Below are 16304 nucleotides of genomic sequence, written 5' to 3'. Positions count from 1 at the left end.
AATCTGAAATCATAGTTACAGCAAAATCGTAAAGTACACGATACTAAATTGACTGAAGTGGTGTAAAGCCTGTAGTCCCAGTCTGCTGCTTGTGTTGCATTGTCCTCCTTGGCTCTGGTCCCAGCCCAGCTCGTGTGCGTTTGTCATGGTCATCTTGCCAGTGGGCCTGGGACTGGCAGGAAAGAGGAAGAAAAGGTGAAGCTGGGCCTCTGTTCTGCATGTCTGATACGCTGCTTTTCTACTCCTGGATACTGTTGGCAGGGAAGAGGGGAAGTTACCCTACACATCCAACGCATGGAGGACTGTGGGGAGTTTGAGAAGAATGGGGTGAGGAAGAGAGTTCTGTGGGGATACACTTTCAGTGCCACTGTGAAGGGAGTGGTGACAGTTTCTAAAGCTTTCTTTATGCAGTCCTAATGACATCCGAAACACCTTCCTCTTCCCAGCCTGTCAGGAGATGTGGCTGAGATTCCCTGGGAACCAAGGGGTGGCTGTGGCGGCAGGGGGGGATTCCTACTTGTAGTTTGCAGCCCTCTGTGAAGTGCTTTGGTAGCATCAAAGCACTCACTAGCCACAATGCTTTCATGAGTAATAACAGTCTTGTGAACTGTTCAGGTGAGGTGTCTGTGTTATGTCATGGCAAGTTCTTTTCTTCTGGAAAATTTCTTTATCCTGTTTGCATTTGCAGAGAGCACCCAGTGTCCTATTTTTAATCAAAATCAGCATTGTTGGGGTGACATGAGCTTTTAGCAGACTCACTTTTTGCTCTCACCTTTGAAATAGCAATGCCTTCTGCCTGGATTAGGACCAACTTAAGTTGGAGATGCGTATGCATGTTGTCATTTGGTAAAATCATAGAATCGTTAGGGTTGGAAGGGACCTTAAAGATCATCTAGTTCCCACTACCCTGCCATGGGCAGGGACATCTCCCACTAGATCAGGTTGCTCAGAGCCCCATCCAGCCTGGCCTTAAAAACTTCCAGGGATGGGGCTTCCACCACCACTCTGGGTAACCTGTTCCAGTGTCTCACCACCCTCATGGTGAAGAACTTCTTCCTAACGTCCAGTCTGAATCGTCCCATCTCTAGTTTTAATCCATTCCCTCTAGTCCTACCATTACCCGACATCCTAAAAAGTCCCTCACCAGCTTTCTTGTAGGCCCCCTTAAGATACTGGCAGGCCACTATAAGGTCTCCTTGGAGCCTTCTTTTCTCCAGACTGAACAACCCCAACTCTCTCAGTCTGTCCTCATAGGAGAGGCGCTCCAGCCCTCTGATCATCCTCTTGGCCCTTCTCTGGACGCATTCCAGCACGTCCATATCTTTCTTGTAGTAGGGGCTCCAGAATTGGACGCAGTACTCCAGGTGAGGTCTCACAAGAGTGGAGCAGAGGGGGAGAATCACCTCTCTCGACCTGCTGGCCACCCTTCTCCTGATGCAGCCCAGGATACAATTGGTTTTCTGGGCTGCTAGTGCACACTGACAGCTCATGTTGAGCCTCTCGGCCACCAGCACCCCCAAGTCCTTTTCTTCAGGGGTGCTCTCAAGCCAGTCACTGCCCAGCCTATATCGGTGCTTGGGATTGCCCTGACCCAGATGGAGGACCTTGCACTTGGTCTTGTTGAACTTCATGAGGTTGGCATGGGCCCACCTCTCCAGCCCATCAGGGTCCCTCTGGATGGCATCCCTTCGCTCCAGCGTGTCAGCCACCCCACGCAGCTTGGTGTTGTCGGCAAACTTGCTGAGGGTGCACTCTATGCCACTGTCCATGTTGCTGACGAAGATGTTAAACAAGACCAGTCCCAGTACTGATCCTTGAGGGACGCCACTCGTCCACTTGGACATGGACCCATTGACAGCCACTCTTTGGGTGCGTCTGTCAAGCCAGTTCCTTATCCACTGAATTGTCAGTCCATCAAAGCCATATTTTATCAGCCTGGAGACCAGGATGTCATGCGGGACAGTGTCAAAGGCTTTGCTCAGGTCCAGGTAAATGATGTCAGTTGCTCTCCCCTTGTCTATTGATGTTGTGACCTTCTCATAGAAGGCCACCAGGTTTGTCAGGCACGATTTGCCCTTGGCGAAGCTGTGTTGATTGTACCCAATCACTTCTTCATTGTTCTTCTGCCTCAGCAGTGCCTCCAGGAGGAACTGCTCCATAATCTTACCAGGCACGGAGGTGAGACTGGCCTATAGTTCCCTGGTTCCTCCTTCTTTCCCTTTTTTGAAAACGAGGATTACGTTTCCCCTTTTCCAGTCAGTGGGGACTTCACCAGACTCCCATGACTTTTGGAATATAATAGAGAGCGGTTTAGTGAGTCCCTTCTGGGTATGAGCAGGTAACACAGAAGTGCAGGAACAGGAATGCTGTGCCCTAAGGGTCACTTTCCTTAACTGGGTAATTTCACTGAGGTAGTATTTAAAAATTTAAGGAGCTATCCTGGATTTGGTACACTGTTACAAGTTGCTTGTGGCAAAAGCTTCCTGTGATATGAAAGTTGTTTTGAATAGATTCTCTTAAACATGCAGTATAATATTTCTCTTAGCTTAATTTTGACAAGATCTCACAAGCTTTTCAAGCTTGTCTGACAGTACAATATCTGTGTTAATGTATTCTGTCTGTTGGAGCCCAGGAGCATATATATCTCTATGTCAAGGTTCAGTGATGCTCAGGATTCATGTATCTTTTCTTTGGTAACAAAATTTTTATTTATAATTGTTGATTATGTGACATGTTTTGTTTTCTGACAAGGCTGCTGTGTTACTAAATTTGGGTGTTAGAAATGCACACTATAATAACAAAATTAGCTAGTGCAGAGACCAGTACTGCCATCAAACGTGCAGACTAAAAATAGGCAAATATGAAGAATTAAACTATTTATTTCATGGTTCACTGAAAAGCAATGCAGGATAAAGCTATAGGCAAAAGAAGCATCTGCAGTTTTATTGGCTAGTTACATTTTAAATAGAATAATGCATTTAAGTAGAAATCAAATATACATTAGAAAATCTAATGCTAACTGAAAGCAGCCCGACTTTAAAAAAAAAATATTTAAAATCCATTAAAATGTGTGGATCTCGGAGTTTTCTGATGCATCATTATTGGGAAAATGTGAAATGCTGGTTCTGTCTCACTGCTCAGGTCTAAATGAGTGGTATAATTACTCAGCTGTTATAAGTGCGTTATCAGTAAATAGTTACTTGATCTGGCCAGCTGCCTTCCTGTTTTGCTTTGGTATGATGTAATTTTGAAACATTCAGGACTTCATGTTTTTTTTATGCATGCTTAAACTTAAAAAGAGGACTAATACAAGTAAAAACACTTGAAGCTGACACGATGTTACTTGGGAATACATGTATTTGTTCTGCGAATAACATAGGTGATTTGGTGTTGTTAAGGCTAGGAACTTTTTTTTTGAATAATCAACTTAGGAGCAGCGGTAGCTGTTAGCAAGTCAACTTACTTTAAATATCCTCAGCATAATACTGTCCTCATAGAATTAATTTTCTGTCAAACCTCCTTATCAATTTTTATGCATAGGTAAGCTGTGAATGATGCAAAGTATAGCATAGAATCCAATAAAACAAACTTCGCATAGTAGCAAAACAATTAGGGCATGTTTATAAACGCGGTGCATCTAAGGTATGGCAACATGAGCAATTTACTGTGCAATATGTTGTGCTGTTTGACTTCCTTTATCCCTGAAAGCTTGTACAACGTAATTGAGCGCTTGCATCGCTTCTGTAATTAGCTACGGACAATTACTATAGGTCAGGTGGTGTGAGGTGATTTTTGCATGTTAAAACTCTCCTTCAGGTGGATGCTGACATGAAACTGTTCAGGAATATCATTCCACTTCAGACCTGCACCTGATTATCACTTTCAAGCATAGGCAAATCCTTTTGTATTTATCATAAAGGTTTTTTTGGATACAACAATCCTAGAACTGAAGGGTAGAGCATTCAAGGCAGTTTCTCATCTGAAGTCTTAGTCCTGAAGACTGTTGCTTATTAAATCTTTTGTTTGCTTTGGGCTCTCATTAAACTCTTTATGCTTCTTTGGTTTACTGTCTCCTGGAGCACTCTTAGAAGAGCACAGCTTACAATTATACAAACACCTTTCCCCAAGAATTTGAATTTGTGTGCTCAAGTAAATGACTTGAAGGCCTTTTTCAGACTTGTTGCAGTAAATATGAGTGGAGCAAATACGAGCCTTGTTGGAGACACAAGGCATATTCCAAGAGAATTAAATATAAAGCTATCGTGGTTTTTTTTTAGGAGAACAAAGTATTTTAGAGAGACTCCTTATTACAGTAGAGAAGAGTTGCATAGTTCTAAATCCAGGTATACAAAAGGAACTCCCAAGCAGAGAAGCACCGTGCAGGCTAGGCAGCTGTCTGCCTTAACTGACTCCCTTTTTAGTAAATTTTTTCCCCACTTGTCTTTTTTCCCTGTTTAGGCTTTTCTCCTGTGTTCCTTTAGACAGACCTTAGCACAGTTGCAGTTACTCTTTTGTTTCTGTGTATTTTTTTTTGCCATTATTTTTTTTTTTCTCTGGATATATTGGTCATTTTCTGGGTAACTTGGTATTCTTTTAATTCCTCATACCACTTTTTACTACTTCCAAGAAAACCATATATGAAGGCGGTCATGCTGAGGCAGAAAAGAGAAACTTAGGTTGGTAAGACTTCTAACTGCAGCCTGTGGTTATTGCAGCCTATGCATTTATGTGAGAGAATTTTATTTTATTTTTTTTTTTTTTTACTTAATTTCCTGTGGTGGTATTTTCTTGCAGGCTATGGCAGGTCTAGCTATTTTTTGGCTTTTGGGCACAGTTCTTTTCCCAGTTCTCATGAAATTTGTTACCTGTACTGGGGAAACAGTGTTTACAGTGTATTTTCTAATATTACCAGCAGATGTAAGAGATATTTAATGAATTGAAAATTGAATGTTTGCAGTTCATGAATAGAAATTCTGTTACAGGCTGAAAAAATGACATCATGGTGTATAACTTCTGATTCTTTTGAAACACTTGAATGAAACTAAAAATGGATGATACATAGCATGGTTTGAATACAGGGTGAGGAGTGTTCTCAGGAATCTATTCAGAATATCACAACAGATGCACATAGGCAGACTGCTTTTTCTAGTGAAAAGAGAGCAGATTTCAAGTGTTAATTCACATTTGTTTTGACAAGTTCACTTTTTGGCCATGTTGCTTTCCCTTGATGATCTAACCAACCCTAAGACAAAAAGTAGTTGCATCCAGAACTGAAAATGGAAGGTTGCTGGAGAGATCACTTTCTAGTTTGGAAGAAGTTGCTCAGAGATTAGGCTTACCCGTATTAGTGACTGTAATAAAAAAAAAAAACCTGAAGAGTAAGACTGTATTGCTTTCTCTCCATACCTACATCTTATGAAATATATAGGCATCATCTGCGCAACTAATGTAAAGGCAGTTCCTAGTTTTATAGGAATATGAGTGTGTAACAACTTACCCGTCTGGTAGCTCTTCCCATTAGAATTAGTAATGAGTTTTAAAGAACAAAAATTCTGTTGCTTAAGAGAGAAAATCTGCATATTTCATCTTTCTTATCATTGTTAAAGAATTTAGCTGATGCCAACGCTGCTTCCATACATAATATTCCTTTCTCATTTCTGCCCATCCTTCAAAGGTTTATCACCAGTACCTGGAATGAGTTCTGAGGGTAGTGGGTAGAATTTGCTTTTGTTGGAAGGAAGGCATTATGAAAGGTCAGAGCCCTTGGCTCGGTACAGGTCTCAACAGAGATGATAAAAATGCATTGACTGGATTTCTGTGCTTGTATGAGAGATGCCGCTTGATTTTTGGTTACGAATAGAATAATTCAACATTGTGACTATACCTGACAGGTTGGAGTGCGCAAAGGGTGACTTGGCTTATCTTTCAGCATCTTTGTTCACTCTGGAAATAAGACAGAAGTATGACAGGGACTGGCGCTCTGCATCTCCAAATACTTTGGGATGTTTGTTTTTATGAAAGTAACTTCTGAACAGAGTATGCATCTTGACTGATGACCCCTGTATCGAGTCCCAGATACTTGTAATCAAAGCTGTGCAACTGGTAAGGTGGAGGGACGGCTGTTAATGAGGCTCATGATCTTATATGTAGTGGCCAAGAGAAGTAGCAAACGTTGCTTGTTTCAGGTTTTTGGGAATTGGTAAGAATCTCCCAAAATTACTGATTAGAGGAAGTAAGCTTTGAAGTAGATGATCATACAGTTCACCAGAAAGCCAAGAGGAAATGTGTAATTTTTAGAACTGAGGTTCCAGAAAGAATAAAATCTTGCTAAAATACACTATTGAGTAACAGCTGCTGGTGTGATTCTTTGAGACACAGGACTGCACTAATGAAAAGGGGTTTATGGTACCCAATCCAAATAATTTAATTTGACTGTATCTACATGCTGCTAAATTAAAAGTGTATTAAAGTTGCACAGAGGTTGAGGAAATCAATTTTGAAGCAATCATAATTTCCAAATTTTTCAAAAACCTACCATGTCCTCTTTGATATAAAATAAAAACTGTAAGAAGACAATCTGTCTTAAACTTTTGTTTATTTTTATATCTACTACAATGACTCTTACGCTATACAAGTAACGAGGGGAAGCAGTGAGGTCACTGTGTTGGATGTGGATAAAAATTAGCTATGTAGGTATTATCACAAACAATCTCTGCAGCTTTTAATAAAAATAAGTACATAGGAGAAGAAAGAGCACAACTTCTCAGAATGCATATGGCAATTGAATTATTCAGCGTGGATGATGCATCAGCTTAAGCGGATTCACGATACTTTCAGTCTCAAAAATTGTGAAGTGGCACAATCTATTCCACTACATGGAGTGTGAATATATTATCACATCCTGACAATGTTTAGAGAATAGTAAACAAAGTTTCTATATTTAAGAAAGGGTGTGAATTATGTATGGAGCAAAAGTTTCATATAACTCTTAAGTTCACTGAAGGAAAAGAATAATGGGCCTACATTTTCCATGGTTTCCTAAGACATTGTGTATAATTTAAGAAATACGAACTTAGGCAACTGGATAAAATGTGATGTGAATTTAGAGATTGTGATGGCACATTTTCCAGAAAGTTACCTTAAAGGAGATTAAATCCATAATACATTTACTGCACTAAAATGTGTCACATGGGCACCTTAAGATGGATAAATTGGGGTATGATAGGATACATGAACACTAAGTTCATAGTGGCTAGCACTGAGAAGCATTCAGTCATTGGCTTGGAGAGAGGTTACCAGTTATCTCTCCCAATATTGCAAGAATTGTAGTGGGTTTCTTAATGGTCTGTGAATAATTTGTGAATCAAGTGATATGAAGTATTTTTGAAATATGCTAATGAAGATAGTCATCAATAGGAAGCACTGAAATACCGTACAAGAATTATGACTGGAGGGCAGGGATAGTGAAAATGGGATAAATTACATTGCAAAATTATGCTGTTAGAATGGGTTGAATTATAGAATCCAGAATAGCTGGGGCTGGAAGGGACTCTTGGAGATCATCCAATTCCCCCTGATCAAAGTGGGGTCATCTAGAACAGGTTGCTTGGAGCTGTGTCCAGTTGGGTTTTGAATATCTCCAGGGCTGGAGACTCTACAACCTGAGTAACCTGTTCCAGTATTCATCCACCCCCACAGTAAAGACAGAGAAAAAAAAAAAAGTTTATTTTTATGTTTCAATGGAATTTCCTGTGTTTCAATTTACATTCAGTGCCTCTTGGCCCTGTTTCTGGATACCACAGGCAACAGTCTGCCTCAGTCTTTGCTCCCTGCCACCAGGTATTTATACATGTTAATAGACTTTTTCCTTCTTTTCCCGCCCATTAGCTTTCTCTCCTCCAGGCTAAACAATCTCAACTCATTAAGCCTCTCCTTATCTGAAAGGTGCTGTAATACTTTAATCATCTTAGTGTTCCTTTACTGGACTTGCTCCCGTCTGCCCATGTCTCTCTTGTACTTGTGAGCCCAGAACTGGCTACGTTGCTAGCTCATGTCCAACTTGTCTGCTAGGACCTCCAGGTCCTCTTCTGCAAATCTGCTTTCCAGCCGGTTGAATGGGGTTATTCCTCCCCACGTGCAGGACTTGGTGCATCCCTTTGAACTTCATGTGGTTCATGTTGACCCATCCTGTCAACAGTGCTCAGAATGACAGCATACCTATCTAGTGTATCAACCACTCCTCCTCGTTTTGTATCATCTGCAAACTTACTGATGATGTACGCTGTCACATTGTGTGGGGCATAAATGAAAAAGTTAAATAGCTGGCCCCAGCGTCAGGTCCTGAGAGTACCACTAGTGACTACTTTTGAGCTGGCCTTTTACCAGCAATGGTTAAATGAATGAGATAGAGAAGCCAGGGTCTGGATTTTCAGTATGCCGCCTGCATTTTTAGTAGCTCCCACATGCAGGGTCTTGTTTTCCCCGCTTCCGTAAGTACTTTCATTTGAGGAGTAGTTCACACAGCTGGACCACCCAGCCACAAGTTACTATGTCCACGTAAACGAAACTTCGGCCAAAGCTGAAATCTGCAGTGACTGTGTTGCCAGTTCAATGTGGATCATGAAAATGTAAATGATCCTATACGCAGCAGGGCAAGCCACCTAGGAGAAAAAAAGGGTATTGTTCTGAAGTGTTGGGAAGCTGTCATTAAAGACAGTTTTCCCTGGAACAAATACAGAAAACATCTGTTAGGTTGGACAGGGGAAATGGAGAGCACTCCAGTAAGAGGTTAAAAGCATCTGTGTTGTTTATCCTGTGTCAGCCTTTAATTAAGCCATGGTGACTCTCCGTAATATCTCAAGAGGTGGTTATCTAAAGGAGGAGCTAAACAATCTAAAAAAAAAATGTGGGCAACAGTACGTATAGATAGATAGGTAGATAAATAATGTGGATGTTCTTGGTCAGAGTTGGAAAAAATATTTTGCACTCAGGCCTAATACTATTAAATATATCTGTATTTCCCAGAACATCGAGTAATTGCATCTCTGCTTGATGTAAATTTTATGAACGTCCATAGCTCTGAACGCGTCCAGAACTACAGCTAGCTTTTCCACAAGCTTCCCCATGTTCCAGTAAGGAGATATGGGCACTCTGAAAGGATGGAGGAGTGATGAGCATGTTCAGAATATTGATGGAAGAGCAGACCGGCTTCTTTGAAAAGTCAGCTATCGCTGCATTTTGTGAAATTTGAGACACAACCTTTTTTATGTGGGGTCCAGGGCTTAGACCACTGAATGAGGGAGACATTTTAGTAACTTTAGAAAAAAGCCTTACCAGTTAGCCTGAAGAACTTCTGCAGAAATTCATAGATTAGTGTTATTAATAGTATTTTAGTATTCTTATACTCCTTTCAGTATCTTGAGAATAGACCCCTTTAAAAAATGGTAAGCAACTGGTTGTGTGTTTGTATGCATCTCATAGCAGTCTGTAATTGCTACTGCTTTAAAATAAAATACTAATTTTAGTGTTGTCAACATTCATTGCATATGTACAGTAATAAAGTCAGAAGTCTGCTGAAATGAGAAAAACATATGTAGTAGCTGAACTTAAAACCTGGAAAATGAGTGTAGAGTATCCTCTTCGTTTAGGTTACTTCCCTGTATGTTGCGTGCATGTAAAATGGCCACTCGAGGGCACCTTTGTATTTGGTTCAGCTGACAATTTCCTGAATATACTGACGTGGTTTGATAACACGCTCATTTTTTAATCTCTTGAATCTTCTGAGTGATAGCACCCTACCTTTCATATTTAAATGGAAGATTAATACAGGTTGCTAAAGCTTTATCTTGACCCCTTTTTAATAAAAGGCTAAATAACAACATGCGTTACATCAAGCAGGATTTTGGAAAAACTACAAATAAAAGTTGATGAAAGTTTTTAGTGCATTGACCTTAATGACCCTAAGTGTTTGTATGACTGTTACCTATCATCAGAAATAAGTTAGTACAAACTGAACTAAAGTAAAATCATTCGGAAGTTTTGTATGTTATGTTCTCTGATAGCTTCATTTAGTGCTTCTTTAATCTTAATTTGTTCACTTGAAATCGTAGTCTGGTGCATAGACTACATCAGAGCCACAGGGCCAAATACTGTTTCTATTCATGTTTTTATGTGAACTGTTAACATAGTGTATATTTGGGTAGTGCCACCACTAAGTAATAGTTTAATAGATACTACAGAAGTTTTTAATGGACAAAATGGACAACTAGCACACTGCCATGTAAGAGTGGTGGGGAACTGGAGTAGTATTGTAAACTTGCAGATCCATTCTTTTCCAATATTAATTTTTCTGTGAACCAAAGAGTCTGTCTCAGAGCGTAGGTGAAAATTAAATCTTAGAGTACTATTGCATTTGTATGTATTTTCTTGCTCAGCACTGAACGTACATGATGCTTTAAAACAGCATTGAGTTTCATTATACAAAATGGTTATTCTTAGTTTATCGGCTTTGTAAAAGGAAGTCCCGAAACACAAACAATGGAAAGGGATTCAAGAATTGCCAAAAATAAAATTACTACAAGTCTTTTGGTCTGAAACGCGATTGAAATTTCGTGGATGTAAGAGTATAAATGTGGAAACTTAAGAAGCAGCTCCTTGCCTTCATTCCCTCTTTAAGGCAATTCTGAATTCGTTTCTTAATCAAAAGACCCAACTACTCTTATGTTAAAAACTAAAATGAAATGTTCAGATGCTAGTTGTCAGTTTGCAGTTTTGTCTGGTACTTTAAAGTGCCAATAATCAAGGACATCTTTGCTGACAACTTTCCAGAGCGTAGTGCTAACATATGTCTGCTCTACAAACTTCATAATTGGTGTCAGTATTGGCTGCTTTTTCTAGAAACTGATTCTTTAGCTTTTTTCCTCTTTGTTTCCACTGGAATATAGCAATTGGGTTAAAACTGGAAAATTAGAAAAGTGATAACAGAAGACAATTATTGCTGTGGAATAGTGGTTTTTTTGCAAACCAGATTCCACACACACCCCCCACTGAAGAGGGGACGTCTGCTTGTAAGCAACAGTATTTTCAGGTACTCAGACCCAAGCATGGAGTAGATCTTCCCTTACTGATGCTTCTGATCAAGCTTATAGAAACAAGTCATTATTAATAAAGGCTGATAAATACCAAATAGAAAACCCATATGTTACTTTGACGTGGGATTACATAGTGCTGCTTTTCAGTGATCTCAGTCTCCTAAAAAACAGTTTTAAAATTATTATTATTATAACCTTGGCTGGCAATCCTGAGTGATGATCAAGGTTCTGCTATAAATATTTAAAGTGCATTTGTGGCTTTCAACTAATTCAAGGCAGTTTCACCAGGACTGAGTGCAGCACTTGCTCCGGGAGAGTGGGATGCATTTACCTGTCATGGGTGAGTGGTTTGATCTGGGGGTTAGTCCAACCTCGGTGCTCCCACTGCTGCCCACGAATGTAGAAATAGGTCACTGAGCAGATGCTTTCTCATTTGCCATTTGTTGGCAAGCTAATGAATCTCTTTTGACTACAGACGGGAACAGCTCTATGAGCTGCTTTATCACTGCAGTAGTTTTAAAAACAAAGATTTACTGGAAATACAAGACAGCAGCAGACAACTTGTTGTCAACCACTCTTCCTTATCAGTGTTTCATCTGTTCAATAACTAGTATCCCCCACAGCTAATGGCACGTCTGCACTGCAAACAGGACGTACAAGGTATCAATGCTAACTCTGAATAGTCTAACCCGGGTTTTGGCAATGAAGTTCATCAGAATAACGTCAAAGCTGTTTAGGGCTGACTTATGCCAATGATAAGTGTTATTTGTTGAGGTTTTTGCTCTACGTTACATCTGTAACGTGTGCTGCAGTTTGAAAATATGAACATACCACAACCTTTCAAAACAGTACAAGGGGGAACAAAACCTGTGAGGCTTTATTGACAAGTCAGAATATCTGACAACCTCACTGATTTGCTAAAATATGAGATTACTTTGGGTCAGAAATGAGCATTTTGAAATCCCCTGAAGAGGAAGCAGTTGATGACTAAGGTGTTAGGTTTCTCTTTGTGCTTTGACGGTACTAGCATCTGTAATAATGACCTGTGTGTTAGTGAAAATTCAGTTTTCTAACTGGAAAAATCCCAAGATAATAAAAGAATACCCGTATGTTGTATTGTTGTTGTAGTTTTTAGTTTTATTTGGTGTTAGTGTTGGTATATGGACATGACACAATAGGACATGTGAGCACAGGTGAGGAACGGAGCAGTTGTCACTGCAGGGACTCGGTTCTGGCTGGGAAGTGCTGCTTCTCGCTCAGGCTCCTCCGCAGCCAGCGTGGGCTGTGCTGGACTACTCCGAGGGCAGGAGGCAGCCGGGTCACTGCCTGCTGGGAACCCTAGCAGGGCTAACACCTCCGCTGTCCCTTAAGCATCAGTTTGCCCCAATGGCAAGTATTTTTCCAGGCTTCTCTGGTACCCTGATCAGCTCTCGATACTCTGACTGCTTAGCCACTCGCCACAATGGACTGCACCAGCCTCTCTTTTAAGCCTGTTTTATGTTCGGGTTTATCCAGCAGCTCAGTTTGACCTGATTGGATTTTTACATTCAGATTTCCTTATCTGGCACAGCATGGTAGATAACAAGTTTAACACGATGCAGTAATGATAAAGCTGTTCAGCAGCCCAAATGCATCCTATTGGTTTCATTATATAAACTTAATCAGTTCTTTATACATTGTAATGTGTCTTCGCTTAAAGACTAGCTTCAGTCCTATGCCTTTTGTACTCTTGCTTAGTTGAATATTTGCATATATGAAGTGTGTTTTCAAGTGCTGTTTTTTAGCCTGAAGTGAATGTTGTGCTGCTGTTTGTCTTTAAATGTTATGCTTGGGCATTTCTCAGCTTGTATATCCTGTGGCATATCCCAGGCTAGATGGCAAATGCTTTTCACTCTGTCTCCTCCTTACAGTTTGCATGACACCTCTCCAAAACTGTAATACTTTCAGGCCTTCACAGGATTGCCATATCCTAGGTTAGATAATCCCTTAATTTATAAAGATGGTATGCAGGTTGAGAAGAACCATTGTGGGAGGATGGAAATGTGACACAAACATCTATAGTGCTGTTTTCCTTCCAATGTCCAAATAAAATTCTGCTTACCTGGTTCTATGTGGTGAGTAGCTGTTACCTGCTGTTCACCTGTGAGAGCTATTAAGTTTAAATTCTCTTAAAATCTGAAGCGTACAAAAGAATGAAAAAAAAAAAACAAACCACAAAACCTAAACAACCAAAATCCCACTTTATCTTTAGACACTTGAAAGTATGTCTAAGTTGCTCCATTATCAGAATTTCACACGTTTACATTTAATTGAAATCTTAGTAAGGAACATGGTGTTAGAGCTCATAGTTCAATATACGTAGTTACCTAATCATTTTTCTGACATCTTTATTTTGTTACAATGTAGTGTAATTGGAATAAACAGGATCCCGATGTTCCTATAGCAACAGAATGCTACAGTTTGAGAAACTGCTTCATTGCAGCAGATGTATCCATAACTCTTCTAATAACCTGAGGATTTTAAAACAGTAAATTTAAAAATGAGGATTCCATTCCATATTTCTGCAGGTAAAATCTGGTTTAAAAATTAAACCTTATAAATATCTTTCCTGAAGGTCTACACAAATTTCCAGGATAGGCATAGTGCAAGCCGTTTTTTTTAAACTAAATAAAAACATGTCATCTAAATTGGTTATTTTGATTCAACTTAATGACCTGCTCTGCAATAGCTTCATTTATTTTTAAATTTTCCTTATAGATAGAGGTGATACAAGACAGTGTAGAAGTATCAGCTTTATAGCTCTGAAGATCTTCTACATATTTCGTAAATGTAATTCAGTTGCATTTTTGTAGTAAGGGGAATAGAAAGATAATGTTTCCATTAAAGTGATCCACTATGCATAAAGAAATAGGATAGAAAGATGTATGACAAAGTATTTTGAGAAATCCTGTTTTCTTGAGCAAACTGCATTTGTTGCATGTATAACTTATACCTTTTGGATAATTCTGGAGGTCTAGTGGTGCTAATAACAATTTTACGTACTGATTCCTAGAAAAAGAAGTATCACCTGTCTGGAAGGTCTGGCAGCCTGCTGCTAGGCTGCAGCTTTATATTAACCCTAAGTTCTTTACTCATCTGGAATGTTCTTAGAGAAGAGTTAATCAGAACTTTAATTAACGTATAACTTCCAGAGTTATTTTGCATTCCTCTTAATAAAAATATTCTGTTACAGTGAACAAGAACAAAGGCAGTCTCTTCTCTCCCCCTCCTCTGGGACAGTGTGCCTTCATGCTTCAGGACATTAATATTTCAATAGTCACACTGGATAAAATTGAACAATGGATGAAACCTAATTATTTTTCTTAGGCCTGTGATATGATCTTATCCAGGTTCATTTTCTTATTTTCTGTTCTAGTGAATTTCATTATAAGTCACTCATTCCTACCTGACAGGTTTCCTTTAAAAATCGTACTGATAAAAATAAGGAAATACTGACTTCTCTTTTTTTTTCTTCTATGTTGTATTTTTTTCCCCTACCCCCAAAATTATTGAAAGAAAGAGTGAAAATCATGTCTCTTACTGCCTCTACTCCCTCCTTCCCAGCTGTTCTTGCTTATTTTCTTTCTCATTTCTTTCCTCTGTTTTGTGCAGATCTCCTCTTCTGATGCTGCTCAGCCTTTGGCATCCTCTCCTTCTCTGCAAGCTGCTGCTGAGAAGAGCAAAGCAGAGGTATATTGTTTTCGGGTGTAGCTCTGGTCACATTACTGCTTTGCATGAATGTTTATGTTTCTATAGAGTAATTTCACTGAGCTAACTAGAGAATTTGAATTGCTTGGTAATATATCAGGCAATTAAAATACTTTTTTCCTTGCGTCCTGTACTAAATAAATGAAAAGAACCGATACAACAAGACAAAGTACATGTCTAATTGTTACCTCTTGTTTTTCCTATGTCAAAATTCTGTTTCTACTCTGGTTTAGTGTCACAAACACCATTTCATTCCCAGCTAATGGGCATGAGTGACGTTGTCCTGTCTCCTCAGGAGTAGTTTTTGGTGTCCTTTTTTATATGACTTGCTTGTTTCAGAGTCTAAATTAAGAGTACTGTTCCAGCCATCCAGTTCAGTCTCCTTGGAAATAAATATAGAATTAATTCAGTGACACTTCTGTTAACTCATACTGGTTTTAATATCCCTTCTAGCTGGTGTGTGTGCTAGATATGTGTGTGTGTGCTGACATTACATTTACTTTTTAGAAGGGCCTTTGAAAAACTTAACATACAAACAAGTAGTAGATGGGGCATTGTTTGTATGAACTTTCAGTAAATGTCACAATTTGGAACAATAATGAAATAGATTTTTTCAGAATATGAATGCTCAATGTTAGGCTCTTTTGGATACTTCACTCCAAATTGAGACTGTATACAGTATATGAAATAACATGATCTAAATATAAGTCATATTTTTTTTCTTCTAAATACCAACAATGTAGACAGATGTTATAAATTATTTTAGTTCAGCTATATTTAAACATTAGTTAAAATTTAAATGACAGTGTCATGTAGTAGACCACAAGTCTTGCTGAATTTGACGTATTTTTTAAGTCGTACCAGGAATAGCAGCAGCCACTTAGAATGAAACTCGCCTTTCCTTTCTTACCTGCCTCTCTTGGTGCATTCTTGATGTGAACCTCATGAAATTCAACAAGGCCAAGTGCAAGGTCCTGCACCGGGGTCAGGGCAATCCCAAGCACAACTACAGGCTGGGCAGAGAATGGATTGAGAGCATCCCTGAGGAGAAGGACTTGGGGGTGCTGGTTGATGAGAGGCTCAACATGAGGTAGCAATGTGTGCTGGCAGCCCAGAAAGCCAACCGCATCCTGGGCTGCATCAAAAGAAGCGTGGCCAGCAGGTCAAGGGAGGTGATTCTGCCCCTCTACTCTGCTCTGGTGAGATCCCACCTGGAGCACTGTGTCCAGTCTGGAGATCCCAACATAAGGAGGACACAGACCTGTTGGAACGGGTCCAGAGGAGGGCCATGAAAATGATCAGAGGGCTGGAGCACCTCTGCTATGAGGACAGACAGAGAGTTGGGGTTGTTCAGCCTGAAGAAGAGAAGGCTCCAAAGAGACCTTAGAGGAGCCTTCTAGTACCTAAAGGGGGCCTACAGAAGGGATGGAGAGGTGCCCTTTTACCAGTGAGTGTAGTGATAGGACA

General features: G+C 39.8%; 1 protein-coding gene across 2 annotated transcripts in view; it reads left to right on the top strand.

The window, feature by feature from the left end:
• Positions 1–16304, top strand: part of SMAP1 (small ArfGAP 1) — a 100294-nt gene that overhangs the window by 33474 nt on the left and 50516 nt on the right. Inside the window, exon 5 of one of the 2 annotated variants that reach the window (XM_054195117.1) lies at positions 14742–14819. The exons of the other annotated variant lie outside the window; for it this stretch is intronic. Within the exon in view, the coding sequence (XP_054051092.1) occupies positions 14742–14819 (78 nt within the window). The remainder of the gene's footprint in view (positions 1–14741; positions 14820–16304) is intronic. 2 annotated transcript variants of the gene reach the window in all.

Source organism: Rissa tridactyla, chromosome 3 (genome assembly GCF_028500815.1).
Source record: "Rissa tridactyla isolate bRisTri1 chromosome 3, bRisTri1.patW.cur.20221130, whole genome shotgun sequence".
NCBI lineage: Eukaryota > Metazoa > Chordata > Aves > Charadriiformes > Laridae > Rissa > Rissa tridactyla.
The sequence above is the reverse complement of the archived record's forward strand: the minus strand, read 5'-3'. Positions and strand labels throughout refer to the sequence as shown.